Source organism: Protomyctophum parallelum (assembly GCF_964188405.1).
Source record: "Protomyctophum parallelum genome assembly, chromosome: 14".
Classification (NCBI taxonomy): Eukaryota; Metazoa; Chordata; class Actinopteri; order Myctophiformes; family Myctophidae; genus Protomyctophum; species Protomyctophum parallelum.
The window spans coordinates 44,812,985-44,836,955 of NC_139709.1; the positions used below are offsets into that span (position 1 = coordinate 44,812,985).

The 23,971-nt window shown below is 41.5% G+C and overlaps 1 protein-coding gene across 1 annotated transcript in view; it reads right to left on the reverse strand.

The window, feature by feature from the left end:
- The window catches only part of larp4b (La ribonucleoprotein 4B), a 44,599-nt gene that overhangs the window by 12,203 nt on the left and 8,425 nt on the right, over positions 1–23,971 (reverse strand). Inside the window, exons 3-8 of the mRNA XM_083781317.1 lie at positions 9,061–9,214; positions 6,962–7,138; positions 5,973–6,051; positions 3,317–3,453; positions 2,063–2,166; positions 159–269 (exon numbers count right to left, since the gene is read on the reverse strand). Of these exons, the coding sequence (XP_083637443.1) occupies positions 159–269; positions 2,063–2,166; positions 3,317–3,453; positions 5,973–6,051; positions 6,962–7,138; positions 9,061–9,214 (762 nt within the window). The remainder of the gene's footprint in view (positions 1–158; positions 270–2,062; positions 2,167–3,316; positions 3,454–5,972; positions 6,052–6,961; positions 7,139–9,060; positions 9,215–23,971) is intronic.

Consider the following 23,971-nt stretch of genomic DNA (forward strand, 5'->3'; position numbering starts at 1 on the left):
TGACTGGTGAGACAGTAGAAGTGGCAGTGAATTTTGGTAATCTCCAACACACTCTACAAACCCCTCTTCACCAGATTTAGCTTCTCGCTCAGGTTAAAATGATATTTCAGAAAAGTAGTGATAAGCAAACAGTAAATAACAAGCTGAAGTTTCATTACCTGCTGTGCATCAGCCTCTGATTCAAAGGTGATGAACCAGTTGTCATTGTAGGCAAACTCACAATTGATGAACTTGGGTAAGTTGTCTCCCTTGAACAGAGCTTCTACCTCCTTAAACATAAAAAACGTACACATTTGGTCAGAAAGCAAACAAATCCTTTAGTACTGCACCTACCAGCTCCCTTTCAAAATATTTAAATATTTGGCAAGAGAAATGCCATTTTCCTATCCTGTGTCTGATATAATAATTTGTCCCCATTTTAAACAGATGGTGGAGCTGATAAAATTGTATCTTATATAAAAATGATAGCTCGAGTCACACTGCTATCAGTGAGACTCTAAATTCCAACAGTAGTTTAGATTCATGTCACTTTGAAAATGGTACCACTGCCAAACTGCAGTCTAATTATCTTTATACCAATAAATTGGTTCGCTACAACCAATAAACATGACTTGACACAGGAACACTGCACATAAATTAAGTCTCAATTTCAGCCCTTTTAATCCATTCTGGGCGGGAACCCTTTTTGGTGTTTTAAACATTATGTTATAATTTAGCTATTGAAAAATAGCAGCTCATAGCGCGCCACCGAGTGGTACACTACGAGCTTGTAGGTCTGCTATTTTTGAAAAATCGTTAAAATGTGGCGCAAATCATTGAATATATATTTCAGAGCGAACATTTTTAACTCAAATATTTGCTTCTGGGGGGTCCCTGGAACTACATATTTTGAGATAGGGGTCCGTGGCCCAATAGAGATAATTCTGGGGGTCCTTGACATGAAAAAGGTTGAGCACCACTGACATAGAAACATAGGTTTTTCGGAAAAATGTTAGGATTTAGAAGCCTTTTTTTTATCGACCTCAGTCCAAAATGGGTTAAAACGAGCACTCTTAGAATAGAACTGCAAACACATTCATTCTGACGACCGGCCAAATGCTGTGGTTGTGAAACTTGAGATTTCAATTTGGTTGGAAAACACAGGTTGCCTCGAGTCCGTCAAACCCGAGGCATAAATCCAACATGCCTGCCATGGCACGGTGGGGGACTGGCATGCAGGGTTATCAATCCAACAGCAAGCAGAATAAATGGCAGAGATACTGTCAGGCAGTGGTGGAAAAGGTACCCATAATTGTTTTTACTTAAGTAAAAGTATCAATATTACAACTGCAACTCTGTTCCAAGTAAAAATGTGGAATAAAACAAATTACTTGAGTAAAATAACAAAAGTATTGGCATAAAAATGTACCAAAGTTGAGACCAAATTTATCAAAAGTAAAAGTACTTACATACACAATGTCACATTTCAAGTTTTCAAATGTATAACATTTGTTTGAAAATAGCAGATCTACAAGCTACAGGGTTCCCCAATTAATTTTCCTCAAGGGCCATATTTTGACTAGCGTACCAGGCTGGGGGCCGAGTCTGCACGCGCGAGGTCGAGGTCTTGCCCTGAAAATTCATTTTCAGGGCAAGACCCCATTTGAAAAGGATGCCCAGTTTGACATGCATAGGCTACTGACCCCCATTTAATGCCATTTATATCTGGGACCCTTAAAAAAAAAAAAAATCTTTCATGGGCCACAAGGGGGCGCTCTGTGGGCCGCAAGTGGCCCGCGGGCCGCCTATTGGGGAACCCTGAGCTACGAACTTGTAGAACTGTTATTTTCAAATGGCCGAAATGGTATATAGGGCTGAAGTGACGTATGTTTTGTAATACCGGTAATAATCAAAATCTACAAAGTAACTAGAAACTAACATTTTCAAATTACTGTAGTAGAGTAAAAGTGCAATATTTGCCTCTGAAATGTAGTGGAGTAGAAGTAAAATTACAAAAGAACTTGACATACTCAAGTACAAATACCTCAAAATTGTACTTAAGTACAGTAGTAAATGTACTGACCTCTATGGGGGTACTCTCAGGGACTTCTCTGAGGATAACGATGCAGCGGTTCTGATTGGGCCGAACCTTCTCCCCCTTTTCATCCACCTGGACCAATGGCAGAGCTGGAGACGCAGAGAAACGGCATCGAGTTCACCAGCAAATTGAACATTAGAATGAAAAGTTGGGCCCCTCGAACGCAGTGGACTTTTTACCTGTATGCACCAGAGGCTTTCCTGGTAGAGGGATAGTGAGAACTCACTAAGGCGCTACGCCCAGGGTTACATTAGAGAATTGACACTGGGTGAAAAAAATGGGTTTAGTCTAGTTTTATGTCTTGAACCGGGTCTCCCACATGGGAAACTAAATACAGCTACCTCTTATCAAGGGGGAATGTTGACAGGGCAGATTTTGGACTTAATTGCTTCAGGCAGGGTTACTTGCCAACCAGTAGACGTCTTACCAGTCTTACCAGAGAGACCACTGCCAATGTGCAAGTTATGTATGCAGAATGCATTCGTTAAAATGAGTTGCAGAATGCAGCTTTAACAGACTCCAACAGGGCTGATATTTGAACAAAACAAACGATCTGTCAGGAGTCGGACTCTCCTGCTAGACTCTGCTTTAACAGCTTTCTCATGGGAAATTAAACAACAAAGAAAGGTCCTACTGTAATACAAACATGTCACAGGCGGATTTGGGAGTTCACAAGCCATTGTGCCTAGTTTAAATGGGGCATTTCAACCATAATGCATCTGGTTTTGCCTTTGGTGTAAACAGAAGATTTCAGAATAAGTGAGCATTTTCATGTTTAACACCTTTCAGAATGTGTGAGATTATCTGGTGAGGCAATCAAAAGCCAAGTTTCTGGGGTATAAAGTATGGGATTACATGCAGATTTAAAACCTACCGGCACAAACATCTTGGTTGATCTTGGCATATTGTCATTTGGAATGTTTGACATCATCAACCCAAAACTTAGTCATCCCTTCTGGGTAGCCTTCTTATCCAAACAAAATTCATGAAAATCTGGCCATCTATTTGGTGTATATTGCTGGTTGTAGGAGTGGTTGCACCATTCAAGAATCGTGAAAATGTGTTCATATCTTAATATATATTATTCCACAGCGAACGTTTTTAAAACTCATATCTTTGCTTTTGGGGGTCCCTGGGACAAAATATTGTCAGTTGGGGGTCGGCGGCCAAACACATTCTGGAGGTCCAGATCACTGTATAGGTTTTTCAGAAAACTCATTTTTTTAAATGATCACTCACATCGCAGGATGTCCACAATGAGCTCAACGTCCGTGCTGAGCTTCTTGACATGGTCCAGGTTGGCCACCGTCACTATTGGCACATACTGGTCACTGTCCATCTGAGAGATGAGGTACATGTCGCTGGCCAGGTTCTCCCTGGAAACAAACACACACAGGATGAGAAAGGAGGTCAGCTGACAAAATGTCTGCTCTGAGCTCCTGTTGAACAACAAGATTTCTTTTTTTCTGAGCTCAAAGTAAGCTTTGAATTGTTTTCGATAGGAGCGGCCCATATTTACACTATGCTACAAATGCCAGCAGCATGGTGAGGCACTTGAGCGTGCATTCTGAGCAAGGCGTGCACATGCAATTTTTATCTGGTCACTGTAAGATGAAAATTTTTCAAATTCTACACTGCAAATCAGTCCCTTTTTATGCAGCCACCCAATCACGGAGGAGGATTGTAAAATACCCGATAACCTGAGACCTCTCGTGGCTTATTGCTTAAATAAGCCATGGCATGCAGTTGCTCAATTATGATTAATTTAACATCAACACCTGCCAGGTTAAAGGTTTGTTATCAATATTCATCCGAGTATCTCTGATGAAAAATTGCTTTGCCTCCAAAGAGTCCGATTACAGATGGGTGTTAGTTAGTTATAGTGTTAGTTTCAAGCTGGGACAAAAGAAAATATGCTTTGGTGGACACAAATGTTGCTTTGGTGGTCCCTTAGTTAAGAATCAGACCAGTCTAAAGTGAGTGGTGCAACAGCGCCAGCTCTTGGTACCCTAAACATACGGCCAGAAATAGGGACGGACAGACATTGCTGTTTCTAGGAGTGGTTGCACTACTCAAAAATGAAACAATGAATAAGTGTGTTTGTATGAGTGAGTGTGTCCATGTGAGTGTTTTGGGAATGAGTTAAATAATAATTATATTAAAAAAAGAATCGTGTGCGCACGTATGTGTGCCTGTATGTGTCACAAGAGACATGGGTACATAACACAGCACCTCGGCGGGAGGTGAACTCTAAGAAAACGAGCACTCCTTTATTTGTATTTATTTTAATGTTTTTTCCAATGGTACTGTAACATACTGTATACACTTACTTGGTGTAATAAAACACTTAGAGTTAAACAACTATCGTATCAATGTTTGTGTGAATTGGGCTTTAGGAAAAGTTAAGAGAATAAGGAAGATGAGTAGGTATTAGCAGAGGATGAGGGACAATGAAAGAGGAGCAGAAAAATGACAGTCAGTTAGTCCACTCAACTAGGACTCCGCCTTCACGTCTTGTCTATTTTTAACTGTCCTTTTAACCACCGTTTCCAAACAGCAAACCTCTATGAACGACAGACAATGCAGTGAAATCTCTTCTGGGACCAGTCGATGCCTCTATGACGCATGCGGATACAGCCTGGCAGAGCCGGTAAGGTAATGATTAAAAAAGGTTGTATGGAGATTAATACTCGTGACCATGACTCTTTGCTGTCAAAGAGCCATGGCAAATTAACTCTAAAAGTGCACAAATGAACCAAATGGAAAATTACAGTACGCACAAGTCTCTGTGCGTACGAACATGCGTGTGCATGAACGTCTGTAATCCATGTAACTCGAGAACCGTTCGCCCTATAGACTTCAAATTCGACACACGTTCCACACCACCATAGGGAGTGCAGTGCTCGGTGTCGAGTCGGTCGGATAGCCGGCTGGCCTGTTCTGACAATGATTGTTCTGACATCCGCATAGACTATAAATCCCTGTTCTGATTAGTGTGGCAAAAACATAACTCATGTATTCTCTGAATTTAGAGCACATTTAGAGACATTTTGCGCATTTAAAAAATCTGAGAATACATAAGATCCTTTTTGCCACACTATATACAGTATATATAGATCTGCACCAGAACAATGGGATTTTGGTCCCAACATCAGTGTCCCTTTAACACTCAGGCTTTTACAGTGTAAAAGTCAACCCTATGTGGCTTTATGTGCGTCAATAAAGATCAGGAGAGCAGACCAATCCATGAGGCCCATTGGTCCACCCCCACGCCAGCGCTCTTCTCTGACAGTATGAAATAGGGCTTTCATTCAGGGCACGCCTCACACCCACAGCAGGGGACCGAGAGACAGAGACAGAGAGTGAGACAAGACAGACAAATGAGTATGCTGCTGTGCTGCTGCAAAAATCACAGCATATTTCAGAGTTCTCCATGAGTGAATCTTGATCGGTCTTAAACAAACAGTATTGCTTGGATCAACGAAGCCAAGGGGGAGGGGGACTATGGAGTTTGATTATTTTGTTAATGAGAAGAGATGCAATCATTCTTTTTTTTTATTTTTAGATATCTTTTTTTGCGGCTTACGCCTTTTATTGATTTTTGAAGGGACAGACAGTAGGCTGACAGGAAACGGGAGAGAGATGGGGGGATGACATGCAGTAAAGGCCGTGTCGGGTCCGGGAGTCGAACCCGCGGCACACTGCGACTGGATTACCAGTCCGGTGCCCAGACCGTTACGCTACGGCCTGGGCCAGATGCAATCATTCTTGTCATGACTCTGTTATGAAGTGCATCTCTACGTTAAGAGCCAGAGTACAGCGGCTGAGCAGTGGAGCCTTTTGACACATGCAGTGTTTATGTGTTTCTGTTGGATCTCCCATCAGTTCGACTCACCGTGACAGACAGAACTCCAGGGTTTTCTTCAGGTGGTCCCTCAGTCCCTCCTGGCCATTCTCTGGCTGGGCATCACCGCCTGCCGACACACAAAACCAGATTCAGAACAATAAAGTATAAAATAAACAGTAGCTACTACTGAATGAAATGTTCAGAACAATTACAGAGACGGAATCTAAAGGTTTCGTTTTCGACACAGGCCGTTTTTGACACAGCAGAGGAATAGTCACACTTGAATAGGACATAGGAAACAAGTCCCTAGGACTTTCAGCCAAAGTGTTACTAAAACCTCTGTGTTGTCTAATAAAGTATTTGCTCACAGTACGGTATCATCTTTGGTGACGCAAGTGTTTCGAATGAGTATTGAGTAAACCAACCAAAACAATAATGTATAACAATATTTGTACAAACTCATCGATATCAACCTGGATTAGTTCATAGTCCTATCCCCGTCTCCCCCTGGGTTATGAGGGAGACGGTGTAAAGTGCTTCGAATAAAGGCGACCGTTTGTTCAACTGAGGTTGAAAATACAAAGTGTGAAAATGCCTTGTCCCACCCCAGGGTGAGTGATTAAAGCAGAAGGTCAGGTCTAACGATGTCACCCACTGAGAAAGCACCCTTTCATTATTCCCTGAAGAAAACCTTTCCAGGTCAAAATACATTTCCAGGTTTAAATAAATCCTGCATTGTATCTACGAGTGTGCAGCCTTTTCTTTACTTTTAAACATGGCTCTCTCTATAACATAAAATATCATGCTTCTAAAAGATATGATGCAATTTACCAATGACAAAGACTTACTGAGCCAAATAAAAGAGGGATATTGCCAGCATCACTCAGGCAACAGCAGCTTCAGGCGCACACACAAACCCCCCCGTTTTTATTTAGTATGATTTCTCTCCACAGAATCAAATGATGGACGCTGAAATTGTTGCTTTTCCCTAACAGATGATAACATGATTATATTCTATAAAGGATCTACCAACCCACCAGTGTGCGGGGGGTCGTGCCCAGTCTCAGGGTACTCTGTGTAGGCTGGTTCAGAGCACTCCAGTGTGACGGAGGCCATGGGTGCGGCGTCTGCCAGTATCACTGGCACCGGGGGAGGCTCATCAGGATGGGCTAGTAGAGGCTCCTTATAAGCCTTGTCTTCACTGGCTTCATAGCCTGGACAGAAAACAATCATATAGGGAAATTAAAGCAACACATCACAGTTTCTGGTTTCATGGACAATTTCATCTCAACACTCATGTTGCTGGGAGACGAGCCAAAACACTTTTTGACACGACCAGTTTGCCATTGGTTCGTTCATTTAACTAGTCGATTTCACTTTTTTAATTAATAGGTGGTAGAGGCCCCAGTGCTGAATCAGCACAAATGAAATGCTGACTAAATGGTTAATGCTATCCCTTGGTTGAACTGGGTCCATACATCTAAAGACCGTTTATGAGACACAGATTAGACATAATCCAGTATTTGGACGGCACCCAATTACATTGCACAATACACTGGATTTAAAGTAGTTGAAGGTGAAAAATATCACTTTGTACATGTACATGTGGACAGGGTCTGAGTCAAACACAGGCTAATCAATAATTTCTGTTTCACCACCATATCTTTGTTAAGCCCGTCTATGAGAAAAGCTATACTTGGCTGGCTTTTTATCACATTAAAATGAGTGATTATGCCCATTTGTGTAGAAGGGAGTGGGGACTGTGGGAGGAATATTCATGGCTCATACTAAATTGAGTATGAATGATTTAAGACGGTTTTTAACAGTGACGAGGACATTTTAGTGCAGTGGGTTGCTGACCAAAGGAGGGTTGCATGTTCAAAATGTCCTGACCACCTGGGTGGGGAGAACTAAAATCCCCCACACCCAATTGTTAATACGCCCTTGAGCCAGGCATCAACCCCTGGGACTAGGCTATATGGCAGAAATATGAATTATTATCAAATCAAAAAGGACATTTCACGACATTTCAGTGTTGTGAAATGTCCTTTTTGATTTGATACACAGAAATGTCTGCTGTAGTGTACCATCATCTATGGTTATGCAAAAATAAGCAGCCTTGAGTCACCGTATAACGGTATAAGATAGAATGTGATCGATGAATTGAAGTGACGTTTTAGGACCAAATGGATTTTTGACACTTGACGAGAAAATAGACGAGAGGCTTGACACGTGGCTCTTGGTAAACATTGCCGTTTGAAATGATACGTTTTGGCTTGTTAATTATTTCTTTCCCATGTCCGTATATATAGTACCCCGACGCTAGGTGGCGCCATATCCCAGGTCCGTATATATACGTACCCCAACGTATACTCCGTCTATATAATGGTTGAGGCCTACGGAAGCTTTTAACATTGGCCCGGTTCCTATAGCAACGCTCCACCGTTCCAACTATGGGATTGAAAAACTAATCACAGTGCAAAGCAGTTGAAAGGAGGATTTTCAAACCTCCATTAGTCGGACTCCAGGATCGCTGTCCTTGGTGGATCTTCTGCCATCCACATTTCGGACTTAATTTGTGCCTTTGTACCGCGACACTGCTGCCATGTAAAAGCTTCACAAAAAGTAAACAGTGTGTGCTTGTTCCAATGTGTAGCGAGTGTGTGTAGCGAGTGTGTGTGTGTGTGTGTGTGGGAGCTCCGTCTTTTAAAGTGAATGCGTATGGTGGCACTGGGAACTGGGGTTTATGCTAACAGCTAGCCGCAATTATAGAGTTAAGATGATTGAGCTGGCTGTGGCTACATAAAGTATAGCCTGGCCCAGCCAGCGTGCATTCTATTGGTTCACCGATCCGGTAAATTCTTAACGGCAATTAATCGAGTCGATTAATTGTTAACATCTCTAATCAAGATTGATTTCATTGCCCAGTCCTACCAAACCAATGGTTTCTGCGGAGTCCAAGCGGCTGAATGATTGGAAATGACTACCAGTCAAACAAGTAAAGTGGTCAATTTTGTTAGGCCTTTGACAAGTAAACAGTCCTAAGGGATATTTAGCTGGTAAACTATAGCTAGTTGAAAAGAAAACAACAATGTTGGTGTTGGAGACTGGGAGGATGAGGGAGGTACCATCTGACCTTCAGGGCCGGGGTCGGCGGAGCTCTCAGAGCCTTCCTTCCATGTGTGGAGGGCAGCGGGTGTGGAGTCAGTGTTCCCACTGTGGTCCAGGCTAAACATGTGGTTGGCCCATGCTTTCGCATTGGGGTTTAGGTCCGAAACCTTGGCGGATTCCTAGGAAGACAAAACAAAGATGGTAAGAGAAGGACATTTAAATTGTATATATATATATATTATAATAAATTACTACTAGGGATGGGAAATTCATTTGTCATCCTATCGGTATCAGCCGACGTTGGCCTTAAAATGCAACTTCAGTATCAAACCGATGTCAAAAGATTTATTTTGCCGATATTTTAATTTATAATAATTATGTTGAAAATGATTAAGGCTAAATATTTTATCAGTATTTTCTGTTTTTGTTTTTTTTAAGAAATACTAAATTCTAAACGGCAATAAATCATATCGGATATCGATACCATCCATCTACTAGTTTTTACTTCAGTATCCAACAATGGCTGTCAATATCAACAGATACAATTATAATGCATTTTAGTTGTAGATACTTTAGGCCGCTAGCTAGGGGTGTAACGATACAGCGACACGATACGTATCACAATACATGGTTGACTATACGATACATGAACCATATTGGTTCATTATGGCGAAGTTTAAATTCTGAATAATATTGACTTTTTTCCACACTTCACTTTGTCAATGCTCTCAACCAGACTGAGGTTAAATGAGACACCTTTCTGTACACATTCTGTACAAGTACATTTAGTGGTGGTGTAAGCAATTCTGATTCTCCAGACATGTCTGAGAAGTCATAATTGACTGAAAACATTGATTCCGTTTCGACTGTAATATTGATTCATTAAGTGGTCCAGTCACATTGGCACAGCGGTTGTATAAACACAGGATAACCATCACAAGATTTGAAGTTTGGCAATGGGGAAGTGTTGTATCAGTTTGGCTTTTCACTCCAGACCCTTCTTTTGACACATTATAGTTTTGACACATTACAGCCAAGGGCTGACAGGGACCAATGTATAGCTTGAAGATCAGACCATACAGTGTCAGTGTGTTGGTACATAAATCGTGCGCTCTGGCATGACATCACAATCAATCAGTTTCAATATTAGTAAAAGATATATATGCATCTACAGGGCTCGAAATTAACTTTTTTACTTGGTAGCGCTTGTGCTACCAATTTCAAAATGAAGGAGCACCAGAAAAAAATTAGGAGCACCCACCAAAATCTAAGGAGCACCAATATGTAATCGATTACATTCATAAAAACAATAATATAACGTGTGGTTTACAAATAACATGAAATGACCAAAGTATAAAAATGCATGACAGAATTTAAAATGTAGTGTCTGTCCCTCATCCATCCATCTCTTCAAAGAGACAGAGGCATCAAACATCTCCAGATGAGGACCCTCTAGTCTACACTGATTCCGGCCAGTCACATCACCTGTTTTCTTATTCTTTGTTTTGTGTTTTTCACCTTCATAGCCTATTTAGATCATATATTAGAATTTCTAATATAAAATAATTTCGATGTAAAACATTATATTTATAGCTTTGCCTACTCACTTCTAATCAGTGGTGGATAAATTACTCTAATGTTTTACTTAAGTAAAAGTATCAATACTGCTGCTATGTAGAAACACTTACAAGTCTGCTATTCTCTCTCCCTTCCTCTCTCTCTCATTCCCTCGCTCTCTTGCATGCGTGTGCGGCTGTGCGCGCACACACGCATGCACACACACACAGCTGAGCCGGTCCGCCTCCGGAGCTAGAGGCTCCGGTCTTTTCTGAATCTGAACGCTTGAAATAATGTACTTTCTGACACATGGTGAAGTTGCGAGCCGATGCGCTCTGGAATGTGAGCGATGCAGCGCTCAACGTTGTCCCGTACCGTTGTGTCAAAGAGTAGTTAACTACACACTTCACACGTTGGTTTGTTAGCATCAAGTGCTAGTGCAGCTAGCAGACAGGAGCAGTGCAGTGGATGTCAGAGAGCGGCTCAGAGCGCCCTAATATATTTTTAGGTCGCAAAGATTAAAATTCAGGCGCATTTGCGAGCAAAATGGTCGCTATTTCGAGCCCTGATCTAAAATCATTCAGCGAATGCCCAGTCTTAGTGGTGGAAACGGCATCAACAACAATAAAATCATTTTAGAATTTAAATGATCTACAAGAATGAAGAATATTGACCCATTACGAAGAAACGGTGGGAATGGAAGGACAATTGTGCAACAGAGATAGTACTCTCAAAGAAAACTCTGGAATGATCTGAGAGAGCAACAGTTACCACAACCTTAGTCAGAAATGTGGAGACCATTGGAGAGGATTAAGTGTGCACCTTGTTGTGGGTGGGCTCTGTCACATGCTGAATCAATCAATATTTACCAAGAACATAGCGCAGTTCTTTGTCCTGGGTGAATGTCAACATGATGATAAAAATTAGGGATGCACCGATCCGATACTCGTATCGGAGATCAGCGCCGATCCAGGCTAAAATTCTAGATCGGGTATCGGATCGGTGGCCGATCCATTATCCGATCCGATCCGATAATTATGTGTAATTACAGTATGAAAACAACTCTACCTCCTCTGTGACACAGCAGTGTAGTATTGACAGTATAACATGTGGAATGCAGCCAGGCTAGCCTGCACACACATTAACCTGGTCTAATTGTTGCACAGTTATTTAATAAATAATTCAGTGCATTTATATCTGTGTTTGTTACATTTTGTTTTACAAAGTTGGGAAAGTAATGTTTAAGTCAAGCCTTGATGTTGCCTTACACAAAATAATGATTCCAGACTTCACACAGTGAGGCATACAGCTTAATAGGTTATTACGTTTCTTTGTGGGGGGTATCGGATCGGTACTCTGTATCGGCAGATACTGGACCCCCATGTATCGAAATCGGTATCGAATGCCAAAAAGCCGGATCGGTGCATCCCTAATAAAAATCACCAACAATAACTTCACAGTCAAAGTCAACACAGATAGTAGTTCAGCAAATAAAATAGCAGCATTCCTGCGGCCATTAGCCATTTAGGAACATAGCTCGAGAGGAACAATCAATTGATAACCCACATATTAGCAGATAATATTTCCATAAGTTATCCATAAGTTTCCATAAGTTATCGGCTTGCATTGGAGATCATCCATCATAATCATCTTTAAACAAAACAGCAACTCCACCTCCGGTCTTATGCACTCCAACTTAACTCATCAAACTGAAGTTGGAAACTTTAACATAAAATATCAGCACAGGTATTCAGGAAGCTAATAGCATATAAAGTCCCAGGTTGTGGCACTATTAGAGATGCTCTGATAATCGGCGATCGATCGGTGATCAGACGATATTCACTCCAAATGACTCGATCGGTGATCTAGCCTATCTGTGATCGGCAATTTACCCTATCTGGAGAAACCAATCTTTTACACCCTTTAAATGGTATAAATGTCGATCCAATATATAGTATAATATCAATTTTGAGGGTCCTTATGGCATTTAATGTTTGTTTTTAGTTCAAGGTTCAAAAACAGCATTGACAATGCAGGGAAAATGTACGTCATCTTGTCCCTAACAAACATTAAATGCCATTAACAATAAAGAGAATTTAATGTTTGTGTTGGCACCATTTGTTTTACATCACCATTACATCACGAGTTAGACTTTAATATATTAGCGCCCCTCACTTCACGGGTGTGATTTTTGTGACAGGCCTAAACATTCTCCCCTCACACATGAACAGTTTTGACGTGGGTTTTGACATAATTTTGAAAATATAAAAATTTTCCCCTTACACACAAGATTGGTATTTGTATCACGAGAAAAACATCGGGATCGGTTCCAAAAAACCTGACCGAACCCATTTTATTATATATATATAATTATATATATATATATATAAATAAATAACAGTCTAGTATGGATTTTTTTTAAATAATCTGTAACCTAGCTTTCCTCTGCTGTTAAAGGTGGTGTGTTAATCGAGCATCTGGTTGCAGTGTCGTCACCTCAACTTGACTAATCCAGAGCAACAAGCACTGCTTGCCCCTGGATTCCCAGAACTCATCAGGTTAGTACTACCTCTCAACTTGAGAAACTCATCTAAAAGTCATGGTGTATGAAATCAAATCCAGAATCTGTGAAATAGCACATCATTCTTGTATTCGAAAAGCAAAGTAAACAATGTATTATGTGGCATCTTATATTTCTCAGAACACTGATGAGACAGAACAGACATTTTGAAGTCAATCTTCTCACATTCAGTGACCCAGAGATCAGTCATGAACATTGATGTAATTTCTGTCACTAATCGTTCTTACTGTTTGGTAATTGGACAGAGCACTAAACAGCAAGAATCAATGCCATGACGACAAAACCAGCTCAAAAGTGGCAGCCCTGGTCTATAATAATAACAACCTCTGTTTCTGGACATACTCACAGGATCAAAGCCAATGCTGTGCCAGTCCCTCAAGCAGGTCTCGCAGGCCAGCAAACTGTAGCTCAGAGCTGTGGTTAGAGCCAGGGTTTCCTCAAAGTCCTGAGGCAAACCCCGCCCGGCGTTCACAGTGGGGGGCGGAGGGACAAGGCTCCAGTGTATCCAGTCCATGTTCCACAAGGTAACGTCAAGACATTCACAGATGGATTACTCTTGCGAGTGTTCACAGCCGACTCGACTGTATGTGCTTCAACCAATAACGCTGCCGAGTCCACGATGCGCACCGGCAAAAGAACATCTGTCTGCGTGCGCACAAACATACACTAGATGCAGTCTAACAACACATAGGGATGAGAAATTCACAACATGCCCAGCTTATGGTTTCTGCTTCATACATGTACACACATGCATGCAAATTTATCACATTCTCCTTTCATGAAAACGTAATGCATGATTTGCATGTACCTGTAGATGCACACGGCAATCTGTGCCACACTTAGAAAAAAACAACTAGCCTTTCATGCTGTGCCCTAGAACCCTGCTCCAATCACCACAACAGTGCTGTACATGGAGACAGACGCATATACACAAACAAGCTCTATCCACACGCTCTCTATCCACAAGCCAGAGAGCTGCTCTTTCCAATGTACCGAGTCCCAGTAGATTATGTGCGCTTCAAGCCGTACAGAGTCTCATTCTACACCCCCACCCCTATCACCCAAACACTTTCTCCAGGTCCTGGATGTCACCGGTAGCTCCAGGCTACTGTGGAGTCCGTCTCTCGCCTGTCAAACTCACTCTGGTCGCCAGGCGAAATGTAGGCGACAGGTCGACGTGTAGCCGAGTCTACAAATCATGGAGATGATTTTTTTTCTACAGGGGGTGGGGGAGTTGGGGGGCACTGACGTGGCACAAGACCATTGGTTGTCATGCTGGGAGGAAGTCTCACTGCTTTGTTTAGTGCCGTTGGCCGTCTGATGAGTCATTCAAGTTTGGTGAATTCAGCCTTCCTTTTCAAGCATCGATTTCAATGGGAACGTTGTAATGGCAGGCGGCATGTTAAATTTGCGAGGCAAGGAGCTTTGAGCGGTCCGATGGAGAGGTGGCAGGAGGCGCAGAAACAGATAAAAGAGTGAGAAATGTAAAAGACAGGCAGGCAGAGGGTGGGAGAAAAGACAGGCAGGCAGAGGGTGGGAGAAAAGACAGAGGGATGCAGACAAAGAGAGAAGGCAAGAGAGGAAGATATTTAGCGAAACAGACATATACACACACAGAGACAGAGAGACAGAGAGACAGAGAGAGAGAGAGAGAGAGAGAGAGAGAGACAGAGACAGACACACAGAGACACAGAGAGACAGAGAGAGACAGACAGACAGAGAGAGCGAGAGAGAGATATACTTCAGACATCTAGCACATACACACACAGTTCCACTGAGTCATTCTCTGGTGAAGCACAGAGCTCCATCAACTTCAGTGACAACACCTGTGCTCTGCTGTAAATGTGAGGAGAGGCTTGCTGCTCCTATCTTGTGTGTCACAAAGAACAGCAGAAAAATCAAGAGAGGGAGTATGTAAGCAGAGGATAACAGAAGAAGCCTGATACATGAGGAGATGAGGAGAGGAGATGAGGAGAGAGGCTTCTCCTGCCTGTTTCCTGACTCATATTTCACCAGCGCTGCACCATCAGCTCAGCACGCACAAACCAGGACACACAGTGACTTCGACACTAAATATGCTAATAACCCGACCAACACATAAGTCGATTCACAAAGACACAACCTTACCACACATACAGTAAAGCCTGGATACACCAAGGAAAATCACATAAAACGCACTAACCGAGACACGATGTATGTGTATGCACGATGTATGTGTATGCATATGTATTGTGCCATGCAGGACCAGCAGTCCAGCCGTGTTCTAACACCCAACCGTTCGCTTGCGTCCGACATGGCTGCCATGGAAACCGTAGACGACACCACATCCACCCCCCCCCCCCCCCCCCCCCCCACACACACACACACAGGTTTACTTGACCTTTCAGAACCTGCTCCCATCCACCAAGAAGGAAGCACATACATACATACGTTCCCTGGGTCTGTGATGGAGAGATGGTAATTGGGGAGCAGACGAGCGAATGTGATTCACCACACAAGAGTTACGACGTGTCACCAGAAGGAGGACATACAGTGTGTGGCCCCCTGGCCCCGTGTCTGAGAGACGGAATTATGTTCTTTGTGTTCATATCACTACGCCCAAAAAATAGTTCCATGTGATAGAGTGGTCAAAGTTGAACGAAGGTTGCGCTAATATTTTAGAAATAGGTCAACAATACAAATGAATCTACAAGCTCAAACTGCGTCGCAATTCAACACATTCTGATATTGTAGATTCACTTCACATGCCACCACAACAAAGTATAAAGGGCTAAGAGGTTAATCAGACTAATCAATTCAGTGGATTATAAAAAGTCTATTAAAATATTTTCTGTGATGAATCGCATACTCGCAAAATAATGTAGGGTTAATTGCCCAGCCCTACTCTATTCATCTGGTTCCACCTCTGCCTATCCTCCGTCCACTCATCGGTGTTCTCTCTGCCCTCTTTGTCGCCCCTCTCGTCCGCTTCTAGCTGCAGGCTTCTCTGACGTCATCAAGGGGTGACGGTGACAGGAGATCAAATCAAATACTAGTTTTATCTGCTTTTTTATTTTTCACTTTCACACGCCTCAAGAAGTGGCAGTAGGATTAATTTAGAAATGCCAAGTAGGGCTGAAACCGTTTATTTATATTTACATTTCCAAAACACAGAGCTGAAACACTCAAAGCAAGGCTGAAACTGAAAGCAACTGCATGTCATAAATAAAGTATAAAGATGTTCATATTCATTTTGTATTCATCATTATGGACCCAAATCATACCCTAGAAAGCACTAGTGTTATTTCAAACAGTGTTTTAGGTATTATAATACTTGACATTAATAAGTCAGTATAATAAGCTTTATAATGTGTTATGATAAGGTTATGAAGTACTTATACATGTAATTATAAATGTTTATGAGAAAATGATATTGTCTTATAATAATTTGTATAATGCGTTATAAACATGGAATACATAGCAAGTTATGAAGTATTATAATACTTTATATGCGTTATGATTAAGGTTATAAATTATAATGATTATTTATGAGCGCTTATAAATAGAATTATACATGTTTGAGAATATTATAATCACTATAATTCTAACAATGTCTGTGTGTGTGTGAGTGTGTGTGTGTGTGTGTGTTAAGGCTGCAACAACGAATCGATTAAATCGATAAAAATCGATAATTAAATTCGTTGCCAACGAATTATCTTATCGATTATTATCGCGGGTGTTTTCCAACATTAAAATGTAACGTAAAGCTGCTTTCTTTTTACCGTTCCGTAACGGCACTAGGCTGAACGAACAATATGCAACGGGTCGGTATAAACACAACACAGGGCGCGTTCGGAAATAGCGCACTGAGCGCACTGTGCAATGCAAACTAATAGGCGAGTGCGCTCCCGGTGTGCATTTCCAAACGCACCCACAATATTGTCTTGAACGTGACCAGAGCGCCCGGTCCGCATCTACCCCTCTCTCTCTCCCAACTAACTTCAGTCTCCCCCACACACACACACACACACACACACACACACACACACACAGAGGGAGAGCGTCAGCTCTGTGGCTGCGATGATCTGCTTGCAAAATGCCCCAAACAGGTCCCAAAACATGGCATTTGTGAGCACGGCCACTGTCCATATTTGTTTGTCTTATGACAAAAAATGCTCCACAATGTCTGAATCTGTGAGCTTGCAGGCTGTCTACGACGAGCACTATAGCAGTGTAGCTTGCTAACGATCGTTAGCTCCTCATTTGTTCCACCTGTGTAATCACAGCAGCGCATTGAAGTGGGCACAGGGCAAAAATCTCCGTGAAGTGAACGTTTTTGCTTAATGATTTATTCAGTGCTGTTTAACTTTAGCAATATGTGTTACTAGAGCCTAGACCCTAGAGAACATGCCAATATGGCTGCTATAAGAACGGTTTCCCCTATCAGCTAGCTATACTTGTAACTTGTGTGCACTGTGTGTGTGTGTGTGTGTGTGTGTGTGTGTGTGTGTGTGTGTGTGTGTGTGTGTGACTGTGTGCGTGCATGCATGTCCACACAGACTGTGTAGGACAGTGGTTCTCATAGTAGGAGTTCCAGCTACATTATAGATAGTTAGGAAGTAAATGGTGCATTTATATAAGTAAACCAAGTGGACCCTAAAGGGTCTGTAACAGAGAGTGCAAAAATGGAACCAAATGGACTCACAATTGATTTTACCATAGAAATAAAAGAATTGGGGTCCCAGAGATAGAAATGGAAAGAGACAGTCAGCTATACACTGTCAACATTACAGATTACAGTATCATTACAAGTAGGAATGGCAATGAAATCAAATTGGATAAAAAAGGGGGTAAAATATTAATTTTGAATGAGTATTCATTTTTATTGTCTTTATTGTTAGTTACAACATGCCTAAAATAATTTGAAGCTAATTTTTTTAAGTAATTGCAAAAAGGTGCCATAATCCGATTAATCGATTCATCGTTTAAATAATCGGCCGATGAATCGATTATGAAATTAATCGTTAGTTGCAGCCCTAGTGTGTGTGTGTGTGTCAGAAACACCGCATTATCTCCTCATTGCCTGCACCAATCGCTCCCACACAGGCATTGACCATATGAATATGGAGGGCGTAACGGAGCCCTTTTTTCGATTTGACACATTAATGATTAATAATGAATTTATTAGTGAATTAAAAATGCGACCAGGGCGCAGTACCCCCCGCGGCCACCAGGGGGGGGGGGGGGTAAGGACTAGGGTCTTATAATTGTGTAATTAGTGTGTTCATAACGCGTTATAAACATGGGATGCATAGCAAGTGTTACCGTTGTGGTGTGGCATCTTTTTAATATTCATGTTGGAAGAGAAATGCCAAAAAGGAAAAGCCATATGCTGTACAGTTACACTTTAATCATAAAGAATCTTAAATTTAAGTTCCAAAGTGGTGATGATGGCAAGAAAAGAAGCTGCCTAACATATATAATCTAATTTAATTAGAGAGATAGTACTGCATATGGCTTTATTCCTTTTTGGCATTTATCTTCCAACTAAAATATTAAAAAGATGCCACAGTAGTACAGTATACTCCGGCGTGTGAAGTGAACACCTGCAAGATGGACTAAACACAAGTCACAAGCACTACAACCACCTTCCTTCAGACCTACACCAGTGAAAGGAAGCAGGACAAGACACTTTCTTAAAAACACTTTCCTGTACATCAGCTGTCGCTTATACAATTTCACACAAGGCTAAAAATAGGTTGTGTGTTAATAATGTGTGATCCATCCGTAGACATATGAGGCAGGCATATGGTGTAGTGCAGGGTGGTGAGCAACAGAATAGAGGATGAGGAGAAAGAGGTCGGACTGGCTCTCGATTATCATGGCAGGCGTATGCTTCAAGCTGTAAGCTGTTAGGATCTAGAGTTTGCCTGGCATCCTGGAACATGACATGAAAAAAGTCTAGCCTCTGGGCAAATGTGACAGTTTTGTCAATGTTCATCTACAATAAGGTTGCATTCACACCACTGACACCAGAATGCTTTACTGTGATTAAAACGAATCCTGCTGCGTATTGTCAGAAAGTGCACTTCGAATGAGCCTTCAAACCTGCCAAACGACGTCTGATTCGGATCAAACAATCGTATTCCAGTTCGCCATAAAACAGGGGTTTCGCTTCGCTTCAAAGCGCACCCAACTTTGATTCACTGCAGGTGTGAATGCATTGCAAACGCATTAAATAAAGGAAATGAAACGTGAGGAGCACACACAGTTGCAGACGGAGAGGGCATCTTTTACGGAGCACAAAGATGTCACATTATCGTGGATCAGGGATGTCAGTAACGGATAGTTTTTTCAGCCGGTTAGCCGATAGGATTAACCGGGTCATTAACGGATAGTGGTTGATTTTTTTCTTTTTTTTAATAGGCTACCCCAAATGTAATATGCATGTATAGGCTACATAATTAAAGTTGGTAGACGATTGGTATACATTTATTTATGCTCCTTTTTTAAAAGACAAACAAAAAAGCAACATTTAACAATATAAATAAATTGTTGTAGGCTTAATCATCAATAAACAACGCAACACATCTGCATGATGCATGCATCTGCGCGTCTACAGTACAGAGGTCCGCCGGTTCTAGTCCAACAAAACATAAATAAATCCAGTCCAGATCTGAGCAACCTATACCTATAAAGCCACTGGACGCATGGGCTAAGCCTTTTTTTATTATTAAGGAAGATCAGCATGCATGTCACCGTGTTCTGTTTGTTGACTTTTCGCTGACGAGAAACCCTCAAACATCGATAGCACATGGCTAACTTGATAGCCGTAAAAGCCGTGCCAGTGTGGGGACTCGGGAGACGGATAGGAGGAGGAGGAGGAACCGGCAGCGGCTGTAAACGGCCAATAATGGATTTAATAATGTAGGTCTCTGCATTGATACGGTCGACATGTGTTCATCTCGTCTCGCTGTCACTCGCTTACATTTCGACTACCGCAAAGCTACCGTTGTAGCCAACTAGCCATTGAAGTACAACAGAGATCTTTGGGAAATTGAGGGGGCAGAAAACAGCGCCCGAGCGCTGTTCATGCAGCCTGGAGTGTGACAAGCTGGGCGGCGCAAATAGCAATTTTAGGCATGTGTGCAACATGACAACTGTTTTAAAGTATTGTGCAGGGACAACTACAGTCTCTGTAATGTTTATGTTGTACTATTACTAAAAACGATCTAAAATAAAGGGATTTAAGATCAGAACACGCATTTATTATTATGCAAATTAACCGTTAAAGCTGATAAAAAATATCCGGATGTTTCTTAACGGTCGGCTAACCGGTTAACCCCTGACATCCCTATCGTGGATAGACGTGGTCAAATGAGGATAAACTTTGGATAATTTATTTTGCGCTCGTGTGTCCGCTGTGCCTCCGCAATGTGCCCAATGCGGTTTGACACAGCCAGTGTGAAGGCAAACGCAGCTAATTAAATATGCAAGAATGATGCAACTTCTCCACCCATTCGCATCGAGTCTAAGTAGAGGTGTGAATGCGACCTACGGTCACCAAGAAAAGTATCTGTGAAACAGTATGAATAAACAAAATAGTTAATAATTTATAAGTCTTCCAAACTCGTCACTGGTAATTTTGATATTCAACTATTAAACACAGAGTATTTCCCCAGCATTCCCTCAGGAACAGACCTACTGAACAATGGCCCCCACACCAGCCCCACAATCTCCTCTCCAATCGTGTGCATGTAAACGACGCTGGTTAAAAAAGGTGGGCTCTTTCCACTTCCTAATGTCGGAGCTGTGAGGGAAACATGGTTATTTTTCCACTCTTCGCACTGCTTCTATAATTCAACATTATTTCCAGTAGTGTGAACTGAAGAGTAAGACTCTACTCCGCACCACAGTTGGTCCTTCACACACGTTGTAATCATCAAGTTCAGAAATAAATAAAACAAGTGAAATAAAGTGTGTGTATATATATATATATATATATTATTATTATTTTTCTCCAACTCTTCCTTCTACTCTCACCAAGCTACTATGAGAACAAATACTATATATATTTTTGCAGTGGTCAAAGCAGAAATTAACATAATTAAAACACTGACATTTTGCCCCATTTCTCTATATATAATTCTAGTCTGCACTAGAGGCATAACGAAATAGACATGAAAATTCAAACGGCTGCTCCCTGACAAAAACTACTAAACCACACACACACACACACACACACACACACTCAAGGACAGTGGAGTGGGCTTGGTGCAAGGACGACCACCACATATAGGCTTCTCTCAAGCGCCTTGGCAATGGGTTTCATGTGCTGCTGTCAATCAAAAGTCTGCAGTGCTCTGCAGAGCGGCCACACGTCCAGTGTTGTTATAAGCGGCTGTGGGCTTTTCTGTAAAGTCTTTTGTAAATATTGTTGACACATTGTCAGCCTTGTGATTGGTCCCTGACTGACTAACCAGCAGGCTCTTTCTGCATTGTTCCTCTTTGGCCCTGCCTTATGGTAGTTTGTGGAATTTGCTAAAACATTTTTTACTGACAGCAAGTTTATAATAAGAATTTAACAGACAATATCAATACAAAGAAACTGAAAAACGTATTTCTTCCGCTAATGGTAGTGGATGGAGAGAGAGGAAATTTGACCAATTTAATTGATGCTACATTAACTATTTTATTAAACACGTAGACTCTTGTTTATCTTGCGAAATCTGGCAACAGTGGCTCTGTAGAATGGGGCAACACTGGCCCGGTCAGTGCACTGAGGAGACCGTAGGGATGGCATGCTGGATTACCCAGGGAGAGAGGCAGCACTCACTCAAACATGAACACAATGCTTCCCACACAAAGTTGCATGCGAGTGTGGCCCACCAAAAACAAGTGCTTCAAAGCTCAATTCAACTTTTAGTTTCCTCAATTGCTATTCATTCCACATAAGCATACTAACTAGCATGATGGCACCACTGTCATTTCATTTTAAACGCCATTTGCAGTTTAAAAATAATCTGTTCAAGTGAATGTAAAATATAATATAAATAAAAAATATATTAGTCCAACTAGTGACAACAGAGGGATCACCTAAAACAAATATTAGGCTACCAAAATGAAGAAAATTTTCAGCCGTAATGATGAAGCCTTATTTTACATTATGCACATTTCCCACATCAACAACGTCTCAGGCATACCGACTTAGGGCTGACCAAAAATATCAATAAAAACTAAAATCACAATAAAGAATTGGGACTGATTTTGATAAGAAGAATGAATAAATTAATTCTGTTACCCTCTTTAATGGAATGGATCATTAAAATGAAAGAGAACAGCACCAAATTAGGCACTTAAGAATATCTTTCATAACACTGATTGGCTCTGCTGGCTGACAATACATCATGGATGGATGCAGCTGAAAGATGTAACAGTATGTGCATGTGTAACAGTGTACACATACCCATTTTTGCATTACTGAAAGTGGTGAACTTTCGTGGAGCTCACGTCATTTCCCCCTTTTCAATACAGCTCCAATAGTCCCCGACAACCTTCATGTCACTCATGCTTATCACATCACATCTGTCTGCCATGTTAGCAAGGTAGCTGCCAGCTTTGTCAGTACAATGACAATGCAAATTGAAAGGTATTGGTAAACATCAGAGAGAGCATCTCTGCAGTTTGGTGGATCGAGATCATCGAGTCCGTTTAGTGTTGAGTGCTACACGTACACGATGCTACCTAACCACATGTAGATATGTGCTGAGTGGAAGCTGATCTGTGAGGATCATAACACCTTCTGATTAAAACGCAATGTTATAACACAAGTAGGAATGTTATAACACTAGTAGAACAGTTATCCTAATTTATACTCCGTATCACATCTGTGATACTTAATAGATAAATAATAGAGTGCCGAAGTCATCCCCTGGTTCACGGAACTAATTTCTCTATGGAGAACATGGGGTCATCTTGAAATCATCTCATAAGCATTGTGGTCCAAAAACAAGCTGTCTCTGCGATATTGTCAGGGAGGTGCCTGTGTCGTTTATGACAGTCAGTCACACATATTTGATAGTCTGTTTCTAGCGAACATTTAACTAATTCAGCAGCAGTCAGTTGATTCTTCATATCCGAGTGAAATGGCCGGGATGACATATTTTTCAAACACAGTTCTTATATGAGGCGATCAAAAATCCCCCTATGGGGATTACAATGCAAATAAAAAGTACATGAACCTTTGTGGACTTGCGCCCTCTACCGATATTGACGTCAAGACTTCGGTGCTCTATAGATCTACAAGCTAACATTAGCTAGTAGATCTGTTCTTGGCATGAGACACCTCCATGCATAAGAGTATAAAGGCTAATAGCAAGAGGGGCCAACTTTGCATTACTTCCTGTATCTGCGTGAAGGGGACGGACACATTAGGAGACAGGAAGAATGTTGGAGTCTATTCAATTCCAATGGGAGAGTGAACGTGAACACAGCTTTTGAACCATTCCTTAACCCCATGGTCACTGAACTAAATACTGGACCCAATCATCACAAGGCACACAATATTCATACTAAAATGGCTTCTTTTAGCGAGACAAATCAGGAGAAAATCTACTTTGTTATCGACCTTTCTTTATCCCAGCAACAAACTCTCACAAGAGATAAAGAAGTTCGGAAGAGTCTCTCTGTCCATCTGCAATTTGACAGATGACACATGACACATAGGGGGCTCGGCCCAATATTTATGTGAATATTATAACGTGAAATGAATGGACGTTTCACGTGCCATTTCTTCTTACGACTTTGATGCGTGAAAGAT